Raw genomic sequence first — 17,760 nt, forward strand, 5'->3', positions numbered from 1 at the left:
CCTCATTTCTCTGACCGCTAATGATAGTTTATGTGGGTTCAATTTTCTTTCATCTCAAAATGGATTTAAACATTAATTAAGTATCATAAGTCTGGGTTGCATGTAACAAACAATATAGCTAAGCCTAGAGAATGAGATCACATGGATTGGGTCCGAATGATGCCAAGAAAGTGTTGTGAGTCACCTAATGCCGCCCACGGAGGCACTTTGCAAAATGTTCTGATAAATGGACCTTTCCACGTTTATCGAGATGTTTAGCGTCTGGGGCCACTCAACCCAGAGATAAGAGAGGTCTGAGAAGAGCAGTGAAAGGCTTGAACTTCCAAGATTGCTTCAGAGATAGCAAAATAATTTTCATAAGCACACTTAGCAGTTAGAAAGCAACGACAAGAAGCAGCTGTCTGGACTCCCTTAGATGTTAGCGTTCCTGATTCATTGTATCTGCCGTCCAGAATGGTTTCCTGGACAGTGCGTCAAAGAAGGAAGAACAATTTGAAGTGACAAAATCTGAATATATGCTGGCAAATCATGAAGGATGATACTTGTGATGGAAGAATTATTTAAAAAAAAAAAAAAATCCAAGAGCTAGCTAGACCCCGGGGCCGTGGTGGAGAGCATTTTGGCAAAAGAAAGTGAAGGGTTAGGGACTTGGTGACATCTATACCTGGTCAATCTGTCATCCAGGTCATATGAAATCTAGCTAAAGATGGAGTGATGGGCAAAGGAGGGTATTTCTTCCCTTGCACGTTGCTCACAGAGACAATCAGGGGATCCGAGTAGCCCTGGTCTGAGCACCGACTCATGATACCCTCCGAAACCACACCCAGAGTCTGTGGGTTCTGGGACAGGGGGTCTGGGAATCTGAGAAAAAAGGAGGGTCCTAGGATTTTCACATCGGTAATAAATCAGCAGGCAGGGGGCTCCTGGGGGGCTCAGTCCGTTAAGCATCTGACTCTTGATTTCGACTCAGGTCATGATCTCACCATTTGTGGGCTTAAGCCCTGTGTCAGGCTCCATGCTGACAGTGCAGAGCCTGCTTGGGATTCTCTCTCTCCCTCTCTTTCTGCTCCTCCGCCTCTGTCCCTGTCTTTCTCAAAATAAGTAAGTAAACTTAAAATCAATTAAAAAGAAATCAGCAGGCAAAGGAGTGTCAACGTTGTACTTAAAACTACCTATGACTTGTGAGTACTTTTATACAGATAAATAAACCCTGTAGTAATCAGATGTAGGATTAAATCACTCAATAAGGCAAGTAAGTAATTCAGGAGCTATCTAAATCAGTGCCTGTGTCCCCAAACATCTTTTCTCCCCCAATTATGAGAAATTACTCTGTTTTGTCATAAGGCCTGAAGTTCCAAAACAAAAAAAGAACTTGGTTAATGGGGCATTCAAGTGAAGTAGACGGAGCACTGGAAGAGGAGTCAGGGTCTGGGGTCTCCGGGTCGCTAGTTGTGTGACCGTGGGGAATTCGCTTCCTCCATCTAGGCCCTGGAATCTATAAAAATTTGGTTGGAACCAGATCAGTAGTTTTCAAACTGTTCTGTTGAAGTCTCATTTCTGTAGAAGGGCTGCAAGGAGTCTGCCAACAAGGGCATTCAATTTTGTTTTCAAATGTAATTTTACTCATTTATTTATTCTTAGTTTTTATTTAAATTTCAATTGGTTAACATACAGTGTTATGTTAGTTTCAGGTGTACAATATGGTGATTCAACACTTCCCTACGTCACCCAGGGCTCCTCACAAGTACACGCCTTAATCCCCATCACCTATTTCACCCATTCCCCACTCCGTCTTCCCTCTGGTGACCATCAGCATGTTCTCTGTAGTTAAGAGTCCGTTTTGGGGGGATGCCTGGGTGCCTCAGTGGGTTAAAAGCCCGATTCTTGATTTCAGATCAGGTCATGATTTCAAGGTTTGTGAGTTTGAGCCCCACGTGAGGCTCCATGCTGACAGAGCAGAGCCTGCTTGGGATTCTCTCTCCCTCTCTGTCTCCCCTCCCCTGCTCTCTCTGTCTCTATCAAAATAGATGAAAAAATGAACATTTTTAAAAATATGCTTTTTGGATAATTTTACTCATTTAAATAACTCAGTTGATACATAACACACACATTTGTGATTACGTGTGATTCTGTGCTGACAGCTTGGAGCCTAGAGCTGCTTCGGATTCAGTGTCTCCCTCTCCCTCTGGCCCTCCCCCACTCACACTCTATGTCTCTCTCTCTCAAAAATAAAATGAAACATTAAAAAGATTTAAAAAGTGATCACATTTGTAGGAATACAACATATTGAGGCTGACAAAGACCTTGCAGATCAGCTCATTTATTTTATAGATAAAAAGGCTCAGAAGAGGGAGACAATGTGCCAACATGTTGAGGACCAGCTTCAGCGTGATGAGGGCTGAGGCAGGCAAGGTGCACAGGGAATGAAAGGTGACAGGCACAGGGAAGGAAAGGTGACAGGAGAGAGGAAAGCGGTTAGAGCCCGGCCCCTCCTAGCACTTTGCTGGGCTTTAAGGGACATTTTCGCAGCACCCACTGTCACCCTATACAAGAATTAAATAGGAAACATTTCTGCATTCAAAAGTTGCTTCTCCTCCGTCTTTATTCTTGCTTGGGAATTCTCTAGCAGCCTACCCAATCCTGTCGTTAATGCTGACAGGTCTCAGTTCTAGAAGATCCTCCCCAAGGGTTCTTGCCTTGAGATGTTTATTTGATTATCTATAATATGCCTAGTATATCTTTCCAACAGGGAATATGCAGAGAACCCTTAATCACACCAATAAACAGCAAATAAATAAAAAACAACAACAACAAAATCCAGAAGGTTTATAAACAAGTTTTTAAATGTCCTTAAAAATAAAGACAAAATAATTTTTATTCCTGCTTTTTCAAACTTGTAATATACCCAGTGAAGGATGGACCTATTGGGGACCATGAAAGACTTGAGGTATCCCTGAGTTTCTTTGAAAATTTCCCCCAGGGCCATTAGAGGGTTAGCACAGGGATGTGTACGTTCAGCTGCGAAGCTTGGAAATCCCAACTGAATGCTCAAGTGCAGGGTCACCTAGTATGGGGTCCCACCTATCAGAGACGTCGAGAATGGTGGGTTCTGATAGACCTGGGTTCAAATCCCAGCTCTGCTCTCACCAACTAGGGACCCTTGGATGATCTTCTAATTTTCTCTTTCTTACCTATAAATGAACAATAACACCTTCCTTGCAAGATTGTTGTAAAGCCTTAAAAATAAACATTATGCGTGAGGTGCGCAGCGTGGTGCCTGGCATCTAGAAGCCACTTAAAATGTCGTTGGTATTTATTGTTGCCATCCTTACTAGGATGAATACCAATTTGTAGGCTTGAGATGGAGAAGACTGAAAATAAATCTGATTACTTGGAAATTTGCTATTTCACACTTTAGTAAAAATGTCTGAGGCGTTTGAAGTCGGCAGTCCTGACAACAGACTGCACTATTTTAAGTAGTTCCCATTTGCAAGGTCAGGTTTAGGCAGACCTGCCCGGCCCGGGCTCTGAGGCCGCACTTAACACTGGCTTGGCCACGACAACACTTAGCAAGCAGGAAATTTGGAAGCTCTCCATCTAACAACCTGTGTAAGCAGCTAAAGCAGAAATTTACTTTAAGGATATATGATCTGATCTGATTGTGTTGATTCAATCAACTGGGTGCCTACCATGAGAAATCTCTAATGAAGCAAAGATTTTGAAAAGACCTTCCCTGTTTTGCCACAGTGAGAATTGTCCATGCACCACATCTTTCTGTGATAGAAAAACACAACACAGGAAGTATCTATAAATTCATCTAAACATTCTAGGAAAAAATATTCTTACTTGTTTTTTTCCTCTTTAAGAAATTACTCCCCTTCCAGAACATCTCTCTGTCCTTTGTTTTTCTCCAGTAGAGAGTCAAGGGGAAGGCAAGCATATTCTCTTGTTCAACATGTGTCATATGAAGTAAAAAGATTCTCCTCATTCTCTTCCCCAAAAGAGTCACCGCTTATTACCCTCTCTTCTATTCCTTCAATCTTGCAATTAATTCCAACATTAAATAGTCTTAATTCAGAAATTTATTTCTAAGAGCCATCCGAGGTGAGCAAAAACAGCATAAGTACCAGGTGAGGGAAATGGTTACAGAAATTCCAGTTCATCCTCAGAACAATATACTCTTCGGTCATCACAAATGCATGGTAGCAGTGTATTAACGCGTTCATAATAAGTTTCAAAGGGGAGGATCAAGGCTACTAAATAACATTTACTGAATAATTTTAAGTTATAAAAGGACATGAATAGAAATAAGACCAGAAAGAAATCTATCAAAATAGTAACCAAGTAGTTTTTCTCTGGGAGGTGAGAATTTTGGTTATTTATTATTTTCTTTGTTAGTGTCTCTATTTTCTAAGATACCTAGAATGAACATACTTTACTTTTGCATTTGAACAAAAACAAAATAAATCTTTTTTTCTTAATTTAAGAGAATATTTCCAACCCTATTTTAATCCAGAGAAAAGCAGTGCAATTTAGGGACAGAAAGAACCATAGGGATGACCTACCTCAGGGCAGAATGCATTTGCTGAAGGAGGGCAAATTCAGGAAAGCTGTCCCTTCAGCTCAGATACTGAAGGAGGGCAGGAAGCAGGGCACTGACCACACACTCTTCCCCTGTAATCAGCCATCATCTTGGCGACCAGTTTCACCGCCTCAGGCGTAAATTCTTCCACAGTTGCTTTAATCTATGGCCACCATTTTCCCTGATGACCCATGGAGTTCTCTGTTTCCCCAAATGTAGGCCACCCTCCGCTGGGACTACAGATGATTTTAGCTGCTGCACAGGCTACTGAATAATGCGATGGTGTTAAATCATACTGAACCACAGGATGGGAGAGTCTGTCCCTATGTTAGTTTCCTAGTGCCACTGTGACAGATTATCACGAATTTCGTGGTTTAAAATATATAAGTTTAGGGGCACCTGGGTGGCTCAGTTGGTTAAACGTCCGGCTTCAGCTCAAGTCATGATCTCACTGTTTCTGAGTTCGTTCGAGCCCCGCATCGGGCTCTCTGCTGACAGCTTGGAGCCTGGAGCCTGCTTCGGATTCTGTGTCTGTCTTCCTCTACCCCTCTCCCTGCTCACACACTCTCTCTCTCTGTCTCTCTCAAATGTAATAAATAAACATTAAAAATAAAAATACAAATAAACATAAAAGTATATGGAATGCTTCATGACTTTGTAAGTCATCCTTGTGCAGAAGTGATGCCAATCTTCTCTAATTTCAACTTTAATTTATGTGATGTTCAAGTGAGCACTTGAAAGTGCTTATTTTGATGAAGCTTACGAAGGGCCCATTGTATTCCAAATAAGTTAACTTTCTCAGCTCAGTTGACTGAGGTTTGGTTAGGAAAGTGGTCTGCACAGATTAAAATGACAAAAAAAAAAAAAAAGCCAACCCCAGAGTAACCAACCCAACAGACACAGAAGCAGACCCATAAATACAGGAACAAGCTGATAGTTTGCCAGTGGGAAGGGGTGGGAAGATGGGAAAATGGGGGAAGGGGAGTAGGAGATACAGGCTTCCGGGAAGGGCATGGACAGGTCATGGGAATAAAAGACACGGCACGGGGAATCAAGTCAACAGTATTGCAATAGCATAGCGTGGTGACAGACAGGAGCTACACTTGTGAGCACAGCATCATGTACAGAGTTGTTCAAGGGCTATATTGTACACCTGGCACTAATGTAACACTGTGTCAGGTATACTTCAATAACAAACTTTTTTTAAACGGCAAAGGCAGGAGTTGGCGAAAAAAGAAATACCAGTGCTTTTATTTAATTATACTTCACACAGATTTTGAATGACTGCAGATTATTGTCATTCTTCTTTTCATTTGGATTGGCTCTGCAGGAGATGTGATGATGCTGATGGAGATTTTGTTGAGACAGAAGCCCTGTTGCACCTTGACGCTGACTGGGGGAAATATTTCGTAACCCTCAAGGTGTGAATACCAGCGATCTGTTTTTACTGTACCCCAAAGCACTCCCGAAATCCCCTCCAATCTCTAAAATGTAATGAGAACTGCATCAATGTTTTGCAATCTCTAAATATCAGATAAAGATAGGAGTGAAGGATTGCGCAGTCAAGTCGGTGGAAACTCAGAGAAACTGACATTTCTCCTTAGAGCAATATATACATCAGAAGGTGCCAGCACGGAATTCAGCTTTGGGTGGGACTAGCAATGAATCAAATTAATGACTCCAACTTGAGTGTTTTCTTCTTTCAAGTCACCTTGCTAAGCACTGACAAGTTAAAAGGTAAAAGCCCAAACCATGGGTACTACTCACAGTTAACGGCATGGATGGATCTCAAGTGAGTGAAAATAAGCCAGTACCAGAAAGTCACATACTGCATGATTCCACTGACACAAAGTTACAGAGATAAAAGAACCAATTCCTGGTTGCCAAGGGAGGGCTGGGAAACGGTAAGAATGGTATTTACGTACATAGGGAAAGCATGAAGGAAATTTCTGTGATGATGGACAGGTCTAGATCTTCACTGTAGTGGTGGTTACACAATCTACACATGTGATAACATTGCACTGAATCACATGTGCACCCACGCATGCGCACCCAGGAATGCATGTAAACCTTGTGAGATCTGAGTAAGTTCTGTGACTTGTACCAATTTCAGTTTCATGGCCTTGATAACTAGAGTTAGGTAAGATGCTACCTTTGGGGAAAGCTGAGTGATGAGTATGTAAGAACTTTCTGTACTATGTTTGCAATTTCACATCAATCTGTATTATTGCAAAATAACGATTTTAAAAGATTACACAATAAGAAAGGCATAGAATCTATTCTCCAGCCACTTAAAGGGCATTAGGGAAATAGACTAAAGAGATAATTCAGGAGCATAATAAAAAGTGATTTGGGGCAGGGCTCCTAGGTGGTTCAGTTGGTTGGGCTCGACTTCGGCTCAGGTCATGATCTCATGGCTCATGGGTTCGAGCCCTGCATCGGACTCTGTGCTGACAGCTAGCTCAGAGCCTGGAGCCTGCTTCAGATTCTGTATCTCCCTCTCTCTCTGACCCTCCCCTGCTCACACTGTCTCTCTCTGTCTCTCAGAAATAAAATAAAACATTAAAAAAAAAGTGAATTTGGGGCGCCTGGGTGGCTTAGTCGGTTAAGTGTCCAACTTCGGCTCAGGTCACGATCTCATGGTTTGTGAGTTGGAGCCCCGTATTGGTCTCTCTGCTGTCAGCACAGAGCCCACTTCAGGTCTTCTGTTTCCCCTCCCCACCTCTAAATAAATAAACATTAAAAAATATTTTAAAAAGTGATTTGGAAGAAGTATTAATTTCAGAGCATGAGATTCAGGGAAATCTTGTCAAAGCTGGTGGTGTTTGGGCCAGACTCTGGAAGGAGTGGATAAAGTCACAGGAGGAGAATGGGAAGTGGTCAGAAGTGAATCAGGCCATGGGTGGTCACATAACTTCCTTGCTCTTGGATTAACGAGTCTCAGAAAGCCATTAGTTTTGTCTGGTTTCACCCCACTGACGCTAATTTTTTCCTGAAAGAAATTCACCAAAGACTCTACATTTGACATGGATTTGTTTTAGAAATTAAAATTATTATTTACCTTGTTCTACACAAAATATGAATGGAATATTTAGACTTGAGAAACCATAGTTCCCTAGTGAGCCTGTTATGAGATTATGAGTTTCTTGCTTTGTGCCAACACAAGGGGAAGACAAAGAAAAGGAGAAACAGCGTCAAATTTTCAATAACTTTGCATTACAAGGTCTATAACCAAGTTCCTCATTAGTGAATTGCTAGCCTGTATGCTTACTTGGAAGTGATCCTGGTATTTCAGACAAAGGAATGAAAAATGTACTATCAGTGGCCTGATTAGCAATCTTCCACTGATCTGATTTTTTTATCCAGCTTTATTGAGATATAACTGACATTTAGCATTGTGTATGTTTAAGATACACAAGGTGATGATTTGATACACTTATATATTGTGAAATGTTGGTCACCAGTAAGGTTGGTTAATACATCCTTCATCTCACATAATTACTGTTTTGTTGTTACAGTGAGAACATTAAAGCTCTCACAACAACTTTTAAGTACACAATACGGTATTGTGAGCTATAGTCACCAGGGTATAATGATACCCATAACTTACTCAGCTTAAAGTGCAAACCCTTTGAGACATCTCCACCCCCCAAGAACACAACCCCCTCCCCAGCAACCACCATTCTACTCTGTTTCTAGGAGTTTGGCGTTCTTAAGTTCCACAAATAATTGAGAATAGTTGTCTTTCTTTGTATGACTTATTTCACTTAGCATAATGCCTAAAGGTCTATCTAGGTTGTTGCAAATGGCAGGACTTCCTTCTTTCTTTATGGCTGAATATTATTCCAGTGTGTGTGTGTGTGTGTGTGTGTGTGTGTGTGTGTGTGCATGTGTGTGTTTATCACATTTTGTTAATCCATTCAGATGTGGATGGATGCTTAGGTTGTTTCTATGTCTTGGCTGCTATGAATAATGAGGCAATGACGCGGAGGTGCATATATCTTTTTGAGATAGTAATTTCCATTCCTTTGAATATATGCCCCAAAGTAGGATTGCTGGATCATATGGTAGTTCTATCTTCTCATTTCAGTTTGTGGCTAGAGTTTGCAAACCATAGCAATCCACTTCCCCCTTCCACACAAAAGCCCAAAACATTTTCTCATCTTCTGCCTTAATTTTCCAAGTTATTCTGGTCTAGGGTAATACAAACATGATTTTCTCCGTAGGGTCCCACTGTCATTTATGTACCATTTGAGGAGCACCTGGGTGGCTCAGTTGGTTAAAAATCCAATTTCGGCTCAGGTCATGATCTCAAGGTTTGTGTGTTCAAGCCCCGTATTGGGCTCTGTGCTGACAGCTCAGAGCCTGGAGCCTGCTTTGGATTCTGTGTCTCCTTCTCTCTCAGCCTCTCCCCCACTTGCACTCTGTTTCTTTCTCTCTCAAAAAATAAGTAAACATTAAAAAAAACTTTGAAATAAAATAAAATGGCTTCCCAAGTGTTTTAAAATTGTCATTCCTTTTAAAGACACTAAAACTAAGGTTAAAAATCATGAATTATGGATTATTTATTGAAGAATGATGATGTGGCATTTGACATCCCCAAAACCCTGATCTTACGTGCAAATATCAGTGACCTAATTTACATTTACCTGTTGTAAGTTTAAATAAACTGTGGGAGGTATGCATGTGTATCATTTACTTATGATTCCTTGAGGATCAGAAACAGTTTTCCGTTAATGACATTATCGTAGAAGGTCAAGAACCTTGGCAAATTTATACCACTCAGGACTACAGACTGACACAAAACTTTACACTACTCTTGGAACTCTGTACTAAATCCTAGAATCAATGTCTGGCACCATTTAGAGAAGGAAGGAGAGCAAGACTTGGAATATTCCTGTGCCTTCCTTGCTGCTTCTAAAATAGGCTTTCTGGAAGCTGCTTTAAGTGTCACTTGCTAACAGGCGATAGTGTGAAGTCCACATCGACAACAAAGACACCGGTGGTGATTGGTTTAACTTCTCTTTAGAGCAAAACAAGAGAGAATTCTTTCTCATGTGTTCTAACTTAAGAATAATTAGTAATTCAGCTTATCTTACCTACTCATTCCCAGTTCCATCTTTCTCTTTTCATTCTTAGCTTGGACCAATAAAATGTGCTCCCGAATACTTAAATATTGTTAGTTTTCCCAGTCTGCTGTTTTCTTTCATGCTTGATGTGGGCTGGACCTTATATCATGGCTTGCTTACAGATGACCATAATGACTATGGCCCTAACTCCGATACTGCCTAAGCCGTATGATCACAGCCACTCCAAATATAGTCCCAAGTGGCTGCCTTTACAAATCCTTCCCTTCTAGGAAATATTTCTTTAACTAGGAAAGAAAAAGTCCTCTTTGAACTACTCTTCCAAGTGTACAGTTAGCAGAGATGAAAAATCGGGGAAGGGATTTGACTGAGGGGAAGGGATTTGGAGGGTGTTTGTATTTCTTAGAGAAAGAACAGGACAGTTGAAATAATTCTTAGGTGGATGTCAGGTAAGGGAGCATCTCAGCAACAGCAAAGAGGTGAGCCACACTGGAGAAGGCTATCCTGCTGATTAGTCTCTTTCCCAAAGCTGCTCACAGTCTTGCACGCAACTTTGAACCCAGAAGTGTACATATGGCCATCAGGAGTATGACTTCATCAAGTCTATGATTTTCCTGTATACCCGCTGAGGAGCGTCAAGGCCCCAGATGAAATCAAAGTGGTTCCAATCAGGCAACAAGTCGAAGTAACGGAGGTTCCTGATCTGGGGGAGTATCCTGGCCACATCCTGGGGAGTTACAAGGACGTCATTGCCCCCAGTCCAGATAGCAGTAGGCACTCTCATGGCGGTCAAGTCATAGAGTGGGGGGCGGCTCTATGGAAGAGAGAGAAAGAGCATTCTTGAGAGAAAGTTCCTCATGGCAACTACTGGATTCAGATAAGCAGACAGGCTGCTCAATGAGCATTTACTATGATCAAAGTTCTGTCTTTGATCATAAAGCACTGAGGGAAACAGGAAGACTGCGTGCAATGGTCCCTATCTTCAGGGAGTGGGAAGGAACAAGGCAAAATAGGTAAATAAAGATTTGCATACAAAGTAAGGTATGTCAAAAGCCACAAAACTGCTCCCCAAAAACAATGGCTTGAAGGCAAAGAAGAAATGACTTCTGACGGAGCTTCACAGAAACAAGAGTCATTTGAAATGACTTTTGAGGGAGCATTGGATTTTGACAGAGAGGGTTGAGGGCAGGAGGGCTTCCTAGCAAGTGAAGAGCATGTACCCCATGGGCAGGATGGTAAACTGTCCCCAGAACCCCAAGAAGAAACTACTTGAGCAGATGAGGTAGGAGACAGATAGTCAAGGTCTAGACACTAGGCTAAAGTATCTTGATACCTTCCAGAAGTTTGGAGGTGGAGGTGTGGCAGGGTCACTTCTCAGAGCTCTGTCTTAAGATGATTGTGTGGGCATCATATGGGACGACTTGAGGAAGGAATAGGCTGGAAGTAGTTCCTGAAATAAGCTAGACAGGCGGTGGGGATGGTCCTGAGGATAACTGAAGCCATAGGGAGGATTAGATTCTCCAAGGGAGAAAGGGAGAGGGGTGTGAAGAATCCTGGAGAAAGCTGACAATTTGTGAATGGGGGTGTGGTGGTGAGGAAAGTAGCCAGTGTAGACAGAGGGCAGAGGAAGCAATCAAAAAGGGAAGGAAGGGGCATCTGGGTGGCTCAGTCAGTTAAGCAGCTGACTTCAGCTCAGGTCATGATCTCGTGGTTTGTGGGTTCGAGCCCTGCATTGGATCTTTGCTGATAGTGTGGAGCCTGCTTGGGATTCTTTCTCTCTCCCTCTTTGTCTGCCCCTGTCTCTCTCTGTGTGTGTCAAAATAATTAAACTTTTAAAAAATGGAAGGAAAAACGCAAGATCACTGCATTATGGAAGTCCACTTTGGGGTAGTGAATGGCAAGGAGACTGTGTAGAAAGATGAAGGCCCAAACCACATTTCCCAGGGTTCAGGAGTGAGTGGAGGAGGGGAGGAAGTGGAGAAACTTGGCCTTTTTAAATATTAAAAAATGTTGGTTAAAAACAGAGGGATGGATTAGTGCACGTTAGAATCGGTAGGTTGACCGAAGGTTGTTTGTTCATTTTCCAAAAGGAACAGCGGTTCATTGAAACTGATAAAGTAGTCAGGAGAAAGAGGAAATGGGAAGAGATGGGCTCAAGGGCACGAGGCCTCAGGCTCAGAGAAAGAAGAGGGCTTCCATTTTGGAAGAGAGGAGGGAAGAAGAGAATCAAGGGGACAGAGACATTTTAAGGTGAAGAGGGGCGTTAAGAAATTTCATTTATGGGGCACCTGTGTGGCTTAGTTGATTAAGCACCTCACTTTGGCTCAGGTCACGATCCTGAGATCTGTGGGTTCGAGCCCTGCATCAGGCTCTCTACTGATAGCTCAGAGCCTGAAGCTTGCTTCAGATTCTGTGTCTCCCTCTCTCTCTCTCTGCCCCCTCCACCCCCACTTACACTCTGTCTCTCTCTTTCTCTCAAAAATAAACATTAAAGGGGAGGCTGGGTGGCTCAGTCGGTTGAACGTCTGGCTTCGGCTCAGGTCATGATCTCGCGGTTCGTGGGTTCGAGCCCCGCGTCGGGCTCTGTGCGGGCACCTAGCTCAGAGCCTGGAACCTGGTTCGGATTCTGTGTCTCCCTCTCTCTCTGACCCTCCCCTGCTCACGCTGTCTCTCTCTGTCTCTCAGAAATAAATAAAACATTAAAAAAATAAATAAATAAACATTAAAGAAAATTTTTAAAAATTAAAAAAAAAAAAGAAATTTCATGCATACAACAAATAAATGTTAAGGGCCCCGGATGTGCCCAGTATCCTGCCAGGTGAGAAAACACCAGTGAACAAAACAGAAGGAAACGTCTGCCCTCACGGGGCTCACACGGGCTAATCCTCTTTTTCTCCGTCAAACACGGTGCGCGCAGAGAACAGCACTGGGAATTTAAGAGGGCAAAGTGCTGAGACCAGAATATCATAAAACTGACTTCAAATGACCCAAAATCATACACAAATAAAACAGGATTGGCCTGCACTAAGGTAGGACCATCTATCTAACTGCTGAGAAATTCTAAGTACATTGACACTCTCACCCACACTGCACCCTTCAATCTTAACAATTTTATTTGTTAATTTTGCCTCAGTTAAAGCTGAGAAAGAAGGAGCTGTGGCTAATAATGGCCTTAAGTGTGTGTATGTGATATTTTTGCTTCATTCTCTTGTAAACAGAAACAATATATAAATATAACCTGCTCATTAACAATAATGGAAGAAAATGGAAGTATGTAAAATCCAAAATGAGAGCCTCCTTTATTCTTCACATTCTTCCCCTTCATTCTGCCTTTCATCTCCACTATGAAGGTAATCCCTTTAACACTTGCTAGTGGCTTTTTGTTTTTTGTTTTTTCCTTTCTGGTCCTATTCTAGGAATTTGCAAATACTTGCATCTGTGAATATACAGGATCTGAAGGGCAGGGGAAAACTTTCGGGGTAATGGAAATGCTCTATATCTTGATTGTGGCATGGTTACACGAATGAATGTATGTATTTGTGGAAGTTCACTGACTTGGAAAATCAGTGAATTTTATCGAATGTAAATCACACCTGAATCGAGCTTCAAAAATAGTAAAAATATACATAGCTGCCTTAGTTGTCTTAAAGGCTTGTAGAATAATTTCTCTAACAATTCAATCCATTAGTGAGAAATTGACTGGTCTGGCTCACTGTTTTAATGCTCAGAAATAAGTTTAATTGATTTACGCTGGTGCTAATAAGTAGCCTCCAATATACATCAGTCCGGGAAAACACTGGAAACATTTAATGTGTTTGGTTCATACCAAGAAGCCCAGTTTCTGACTCTGAGGAGAGAAATGGTAGATTTGTTTGTGATTAACAGGATTAATCACAAGTACAGGAGGGCTAAGTGGGTCTACAAATTTTAGTGTGAAAATTCAGGGGCACCTGGGTGCCTCAGTCAGTTAAGCGTCTGACTTCGGCTCAGGCCATGATCTCACGGTTTGTGGGTTCGAGCCCCACATGGGGCTCTGTGCTGAGAGCCAGCTCAGAGCCTGGAGCCTGTATCAGATTCTGTATCTCCCTCTCTCTCTGACCTTCCCCTGCTCATGCTGTCTCTCTCTCTCTCTCAGAAATAAAAAAAAAAGAAAATTCAGAGGGAAAAATAATACTAATGACTCAACTCTTCATGGGAGATATTATTCTTTTAATTTTATTGTGGGATCCTGTTTTTTTCCTACTGATATCAGGATGTCGGTGTTCATCTACTCTGTATGTGTTAATAGATTTTTATAAAACAATTTCCATTACTATACAGTCAACAAAAGTATGTTCAAAAACACCTCAGTAACATTGACTAGATCTTGCTGTTACTGTAAATGAAAAAGCAAGAATAAAAATTGTGTAAGGGGGAGTGCCTGGGTGGCTTAGTTGGAAGAGCATCTGACTTTTAATGTTTATTTTGGTTTTGAGACAGAGAGAGACAGAGCATGAGCAGAGGAGGGGCAGAGAGAGACACACACAGAATTTGAAGCAGGCTCCAGGCTCTGAGCTGTCAGCACAGAGTCTGATGCGGGGCTTGAACTCGTCAACCACGAGGTCACAACCTGAGCCAAAGTCGGATGCTCAACCGATTGAGTCACCCAGGCACCCTAAGAGAATCTGACTTTTGATCTTGGGGGTGTGAGTTCCAGCCCCATGTGGGCTGCAGAGATGACTTAAATAAATAAAACTTTTAAAAAATTGCCTAAAAGCAGCGATACTGAGAAGACTGGAATAAATGCAGTAAAACATTGATACACCAATATTCTCTGGGTGGAGGAATTATAAACTATTCGAATTCCTTAAGATATGCATCTTTTATTTCCCAACTTTCTGGAATGAATGCATATTTCAATTAGACATTTTTTAAAAAGTTCTATCAATGACAATGCCACCAATTGCCAGGTAAGATTCTTTTTACTCTCCAGTAATTTCTTTTTTTAATGTTTATTTATTTTTCAGAGAGAGAGAGAATGTGCGAGTGCACATGTGCACATGAACAGCGAAGGGGCAGAGAGAGGGAGAGAGAGAGCCTGAGCAGAGGAGGGGGGGGAGAGAGAGGGCGACAGAGGATCCAAAGTGGGCTCTGCGGTGACAGCAGCGAGCCCAATGCGGGGCTCAAAACTCGCAAACCACGAGATCATGAGCTGAGCTGAGGTTGGAGGCTTAACTGACTGTGCCACCCAGGTGCCCCTCTGATAATTTATTATAATTTCTCAAAACCTGGCTTCTGGGGCAATTTGGAGCAGCTCACCTGATTGTAGTGATGCATGTTCTCAGCTTCACTTCCCCAGTCATATGCTCTGAATTCATCTGATCGGTAAAGCTGAAATAAATGTGTTGGGAAAGATAATTAGAGTAAGGCTTGGTCTCCTCAAGCCTTCTTCCCAGGTTACCTCGTGCTTCAACTCAGCATCTATTTTACAAGCTCCTATCTACGATAGAGTTCATTTATGTCACCTACTTCGTGTCTACCATACCTTTAAGGTCCGTTCCCTTAAAATCTGGGGAGATCAGGGGTGCCTGGATGGCTCAGTCTGTTAGGCATCCAACTTTGGTTCAGGCCATGATCTTACAGTTCATGGGGCCGTGGGTTTGAGCCCTGCATCAGGCTCTGTGCAGACAGCTTGGAGCCTGGAGCCTGCTTCAGATTCTGTGTCTCCTTCTCTCTCTGCCCCTCCCCCAGGACTTTGTTCTTCCCCCCCTCTCAAAATTAAATAAACATTGAATTTTTTTTAATTTGGGGAAATCAAACCAAGGACAGTGGCGAGGTCAAAGCAGAAACCAGCTTCGCACCTTCTTTGGGTGGACCTGCTAACCTTGTCCTTTCGGATGTAACAAAATGACTTTGGACTAGTTTTCCACGACAAAGACGCTACCTGTTTTATGTGCAGGATGTTCTGGATTGATGATCCAGTGGGAGCATGTGACATATAAACGTCCATTCGACTCTGAAGGGAAAGAAAACACAGTAGGACAAGAATCACCCAATGAAATACGCTATACCTTCCAGAAGCAGAGAACAATGGTACTACGAATTAGCGAATGAAAGCTGGGGTTTTGGAAATGATGCCACAAGTAAGATAAATAAGAATTCATGCCAGGCACTTGAATGGGAGTAAACCCCAGGTTGCTTAAGAGCAAACCTGCATCAGCTTGGAAGCTTTGGGTTAATTCTGTTTTTTTAAAAAAAATTTTTTATGTTTTATTTATTTCTGAGAGAGAGAGAGAGACAGCATGAACAGGGGAGGGAGAGAGGGAGAGGGAAATACAGAATCTGAAATAGGCTCCAGGCTCTGAGCTAGCTGTCAGCACAGAGCCTGATGCGGGGCTCGAACCCACGAATTGTGAGATCATGACCTGAGCCGAAGTCGGACGCCCAACCGACTGAACTACCCAGGCGCCCCTATTCTCTGGAAGCAGCAATGGTCATTGCAGGGCAGTGAGCTCTAGAAAGATGCTCTGTGTGAGTGCAGGAGACATGGTGTGCGTGTGCATGGGTGTGCACTGTCACAGATCACTAAGCCAAAAAACCTGGATTTCACAACCTAACTTTGTCTGTTAGAAGCTTTGTGACTTTGGGCAAGTTATTTCACATCTCTGAGTTTCTGTATTTTCACCTATTAAGTGAACATACTAAAAAATCATACTGTGTCAGGCTTTTGTGATGATAAAAATAAAATATCACTATAGAAAAGTGAAAAACAATCACTTCCGTATGTACTGTACTTTGGCCTTTGCAAAACAATAGAGAGATGAAAATTATAGAGTTATAATAGTAATCATAATACTGTCTTAGAATACTGTATAACGAAAGTAATCAAGGGAACTATCAGAAATATTTACTTTTGGGGCACCTTGGTGGCTCAGTCGGTTAAGCGTCCGACATCGGCTCAAGTCATGATCTCATGATTCATGAGTTTGAGCTCCGCGTGGGGTTCTGTGCTGACAGCTCAGAGCCTGGAGCCTGTCTTTGGATTCTGTGTCTCCCTCTCTCTCTTTGTCCCTCCCCCACTCACGTTTTGTCTCTCTCTCAAAAATAAATAAACATTAAAACAAATTAAAAAATAGATTTGCCTTAGAAAAAGCAGGCTTTGAACAATGGTTCCTATTGTATTTCAGTTGGGCACAGCATAGCCTCTACCAGGGGTAGAGTGGGCTGGCAGAGAAAAGCAATTTGAGAACTAGCCTCACTGTCACAGCCTCACTGGCCGCCATATGGAATTCAACCACATCAGTCTGCACATTAGCCTTCCCCTCCTCCTCCTTGAATTCTCATAAAAGGAAACAAAGGGTTGATGAACGAGGACTGTCCCTTTTTTGTGGGAAAGGGATTCTACCTCCATTCCATCTGTCTTGTACTTTCCAAGTTAAGGGAGGAGTTTTAGCTGAGGTCAACGTCACCCAACAAATGAAGATACACAGGAAATAAGTGCAATGCTTGGATGTACTTTTCTGGGATTATTATTTATTATTATTATTATCTAGTGCACAGTAGTGGTTGTAAAATCAAATGGACTGTAGCAACGGTGGTCGAGAGAAAACAGGTGAACCCCCCACTCGTGGTGGAACGCCATGGGTTTCCTGTATGCGACCAGGGATGGCAGGATCAGGCTGCCTATTCTTTTCCTCAGTCTTCACAGTCAGGGTCCACTGAATACCTAATCTACGCAGAGCCAATCTCTGCCCTTGTGGTGTTGAAGCCATATTAATCTTTACAGTTTAGTGATACATCAGAGCGCGTCCAAGGAAAGGTGGAATTTCGTAAAGCACCCAATGGGCCCCTGATCGTCATACATACCACATTCATATTTTTCTTGTTGGCTCCAGCCCATAAGGACATCATTTCACTGCATATCACCCATAATATTCTGTTGTTGCAGATTTTGGTGGAAGGTACCTTTCCCATCTTATCTTCTAAAAAGAAACCTTTGGTACCAAAAAAATGCTGTAAAAATAAAAAGCAATTATCCTTTCAAGAGCCATTTTTGGACTTCCTGATGTTCCCTTCATCCCAGGAATGAGGATTCTCGGGAGCTCTGTTTGT

The 17,760-nt window shown here is 42.3% G+C and overlaps 1 protein-coding gene and 1 non-coding gene across 6 annotated transcripts in view; both read right to left on the reverse strand.

Moving 5' to 3' along the window:
* Positions 1-17,760, reverse strand: part of LIPN (lipase family member N) — a 38,128-nt gene that overhangs the window by 8,391 nt on the left and 11,977 nt on the right. Inside the window, exons 7-11 of one of the 5 annotated variants that reach the window (XM_077751881.1) lie at positions 17,515-17,661; positions 15,593-15,664; positions 14,968-15,039; positions 11,003-11,129; positions 10,400-10,483 (exon numbers count right to left, since the gene is read on the reverse strand). In XM_077751881.1, the coding sequence (XP_077608007.1) occupies positions 11,037-11,129; positions 14,968-15,039; positions 15,593-15,664; positions 17,515-17,661 (384 nt within the window). In that variant the 3' untranslated portion in view covers positions 10,400-10,483; positions 11,003-11,036. Of the gene's footprint in view, positions 1-9,154; positions 10,484-11,002; positions 11,130-13,437; positions 13,517-14,967; positions 15,040-15,592; positions 15,665-17,514; positions 17,662-17,760 lie in introns of those variants that run through there. The other 4 variants (XM_077751879.1, XM_077751882.1, XR_013332072.1 and 1 more) reach the window with 4 other exon arrangements.
* Positions 5,214-5,316, reverse strand: LOC144221436 (U6 spliceosomal RNA). Its single transcript, XR_013332076.1, has one exon. It is a non-coding gene; the product is annotated as a U6 spliceosomal RNA (small nuclear RNA).

The sequence above is a fragment of the Crocuta crocuta genome, unplaced genomic scaffold, assembly GCF_008692635.1.
Source record: "Crocuta crocuta isolate KB4526 unplaced genomic scaffold, BGI_CrCroc_1.0 scaffold694, whole genome shotgun sequence".
Lineage (NCBI taxonomy): Eukaryota > Metazoa > Chordata > Mammalia > Carnivora > Hyaenidae > Crocuta > Crocuta crocuta.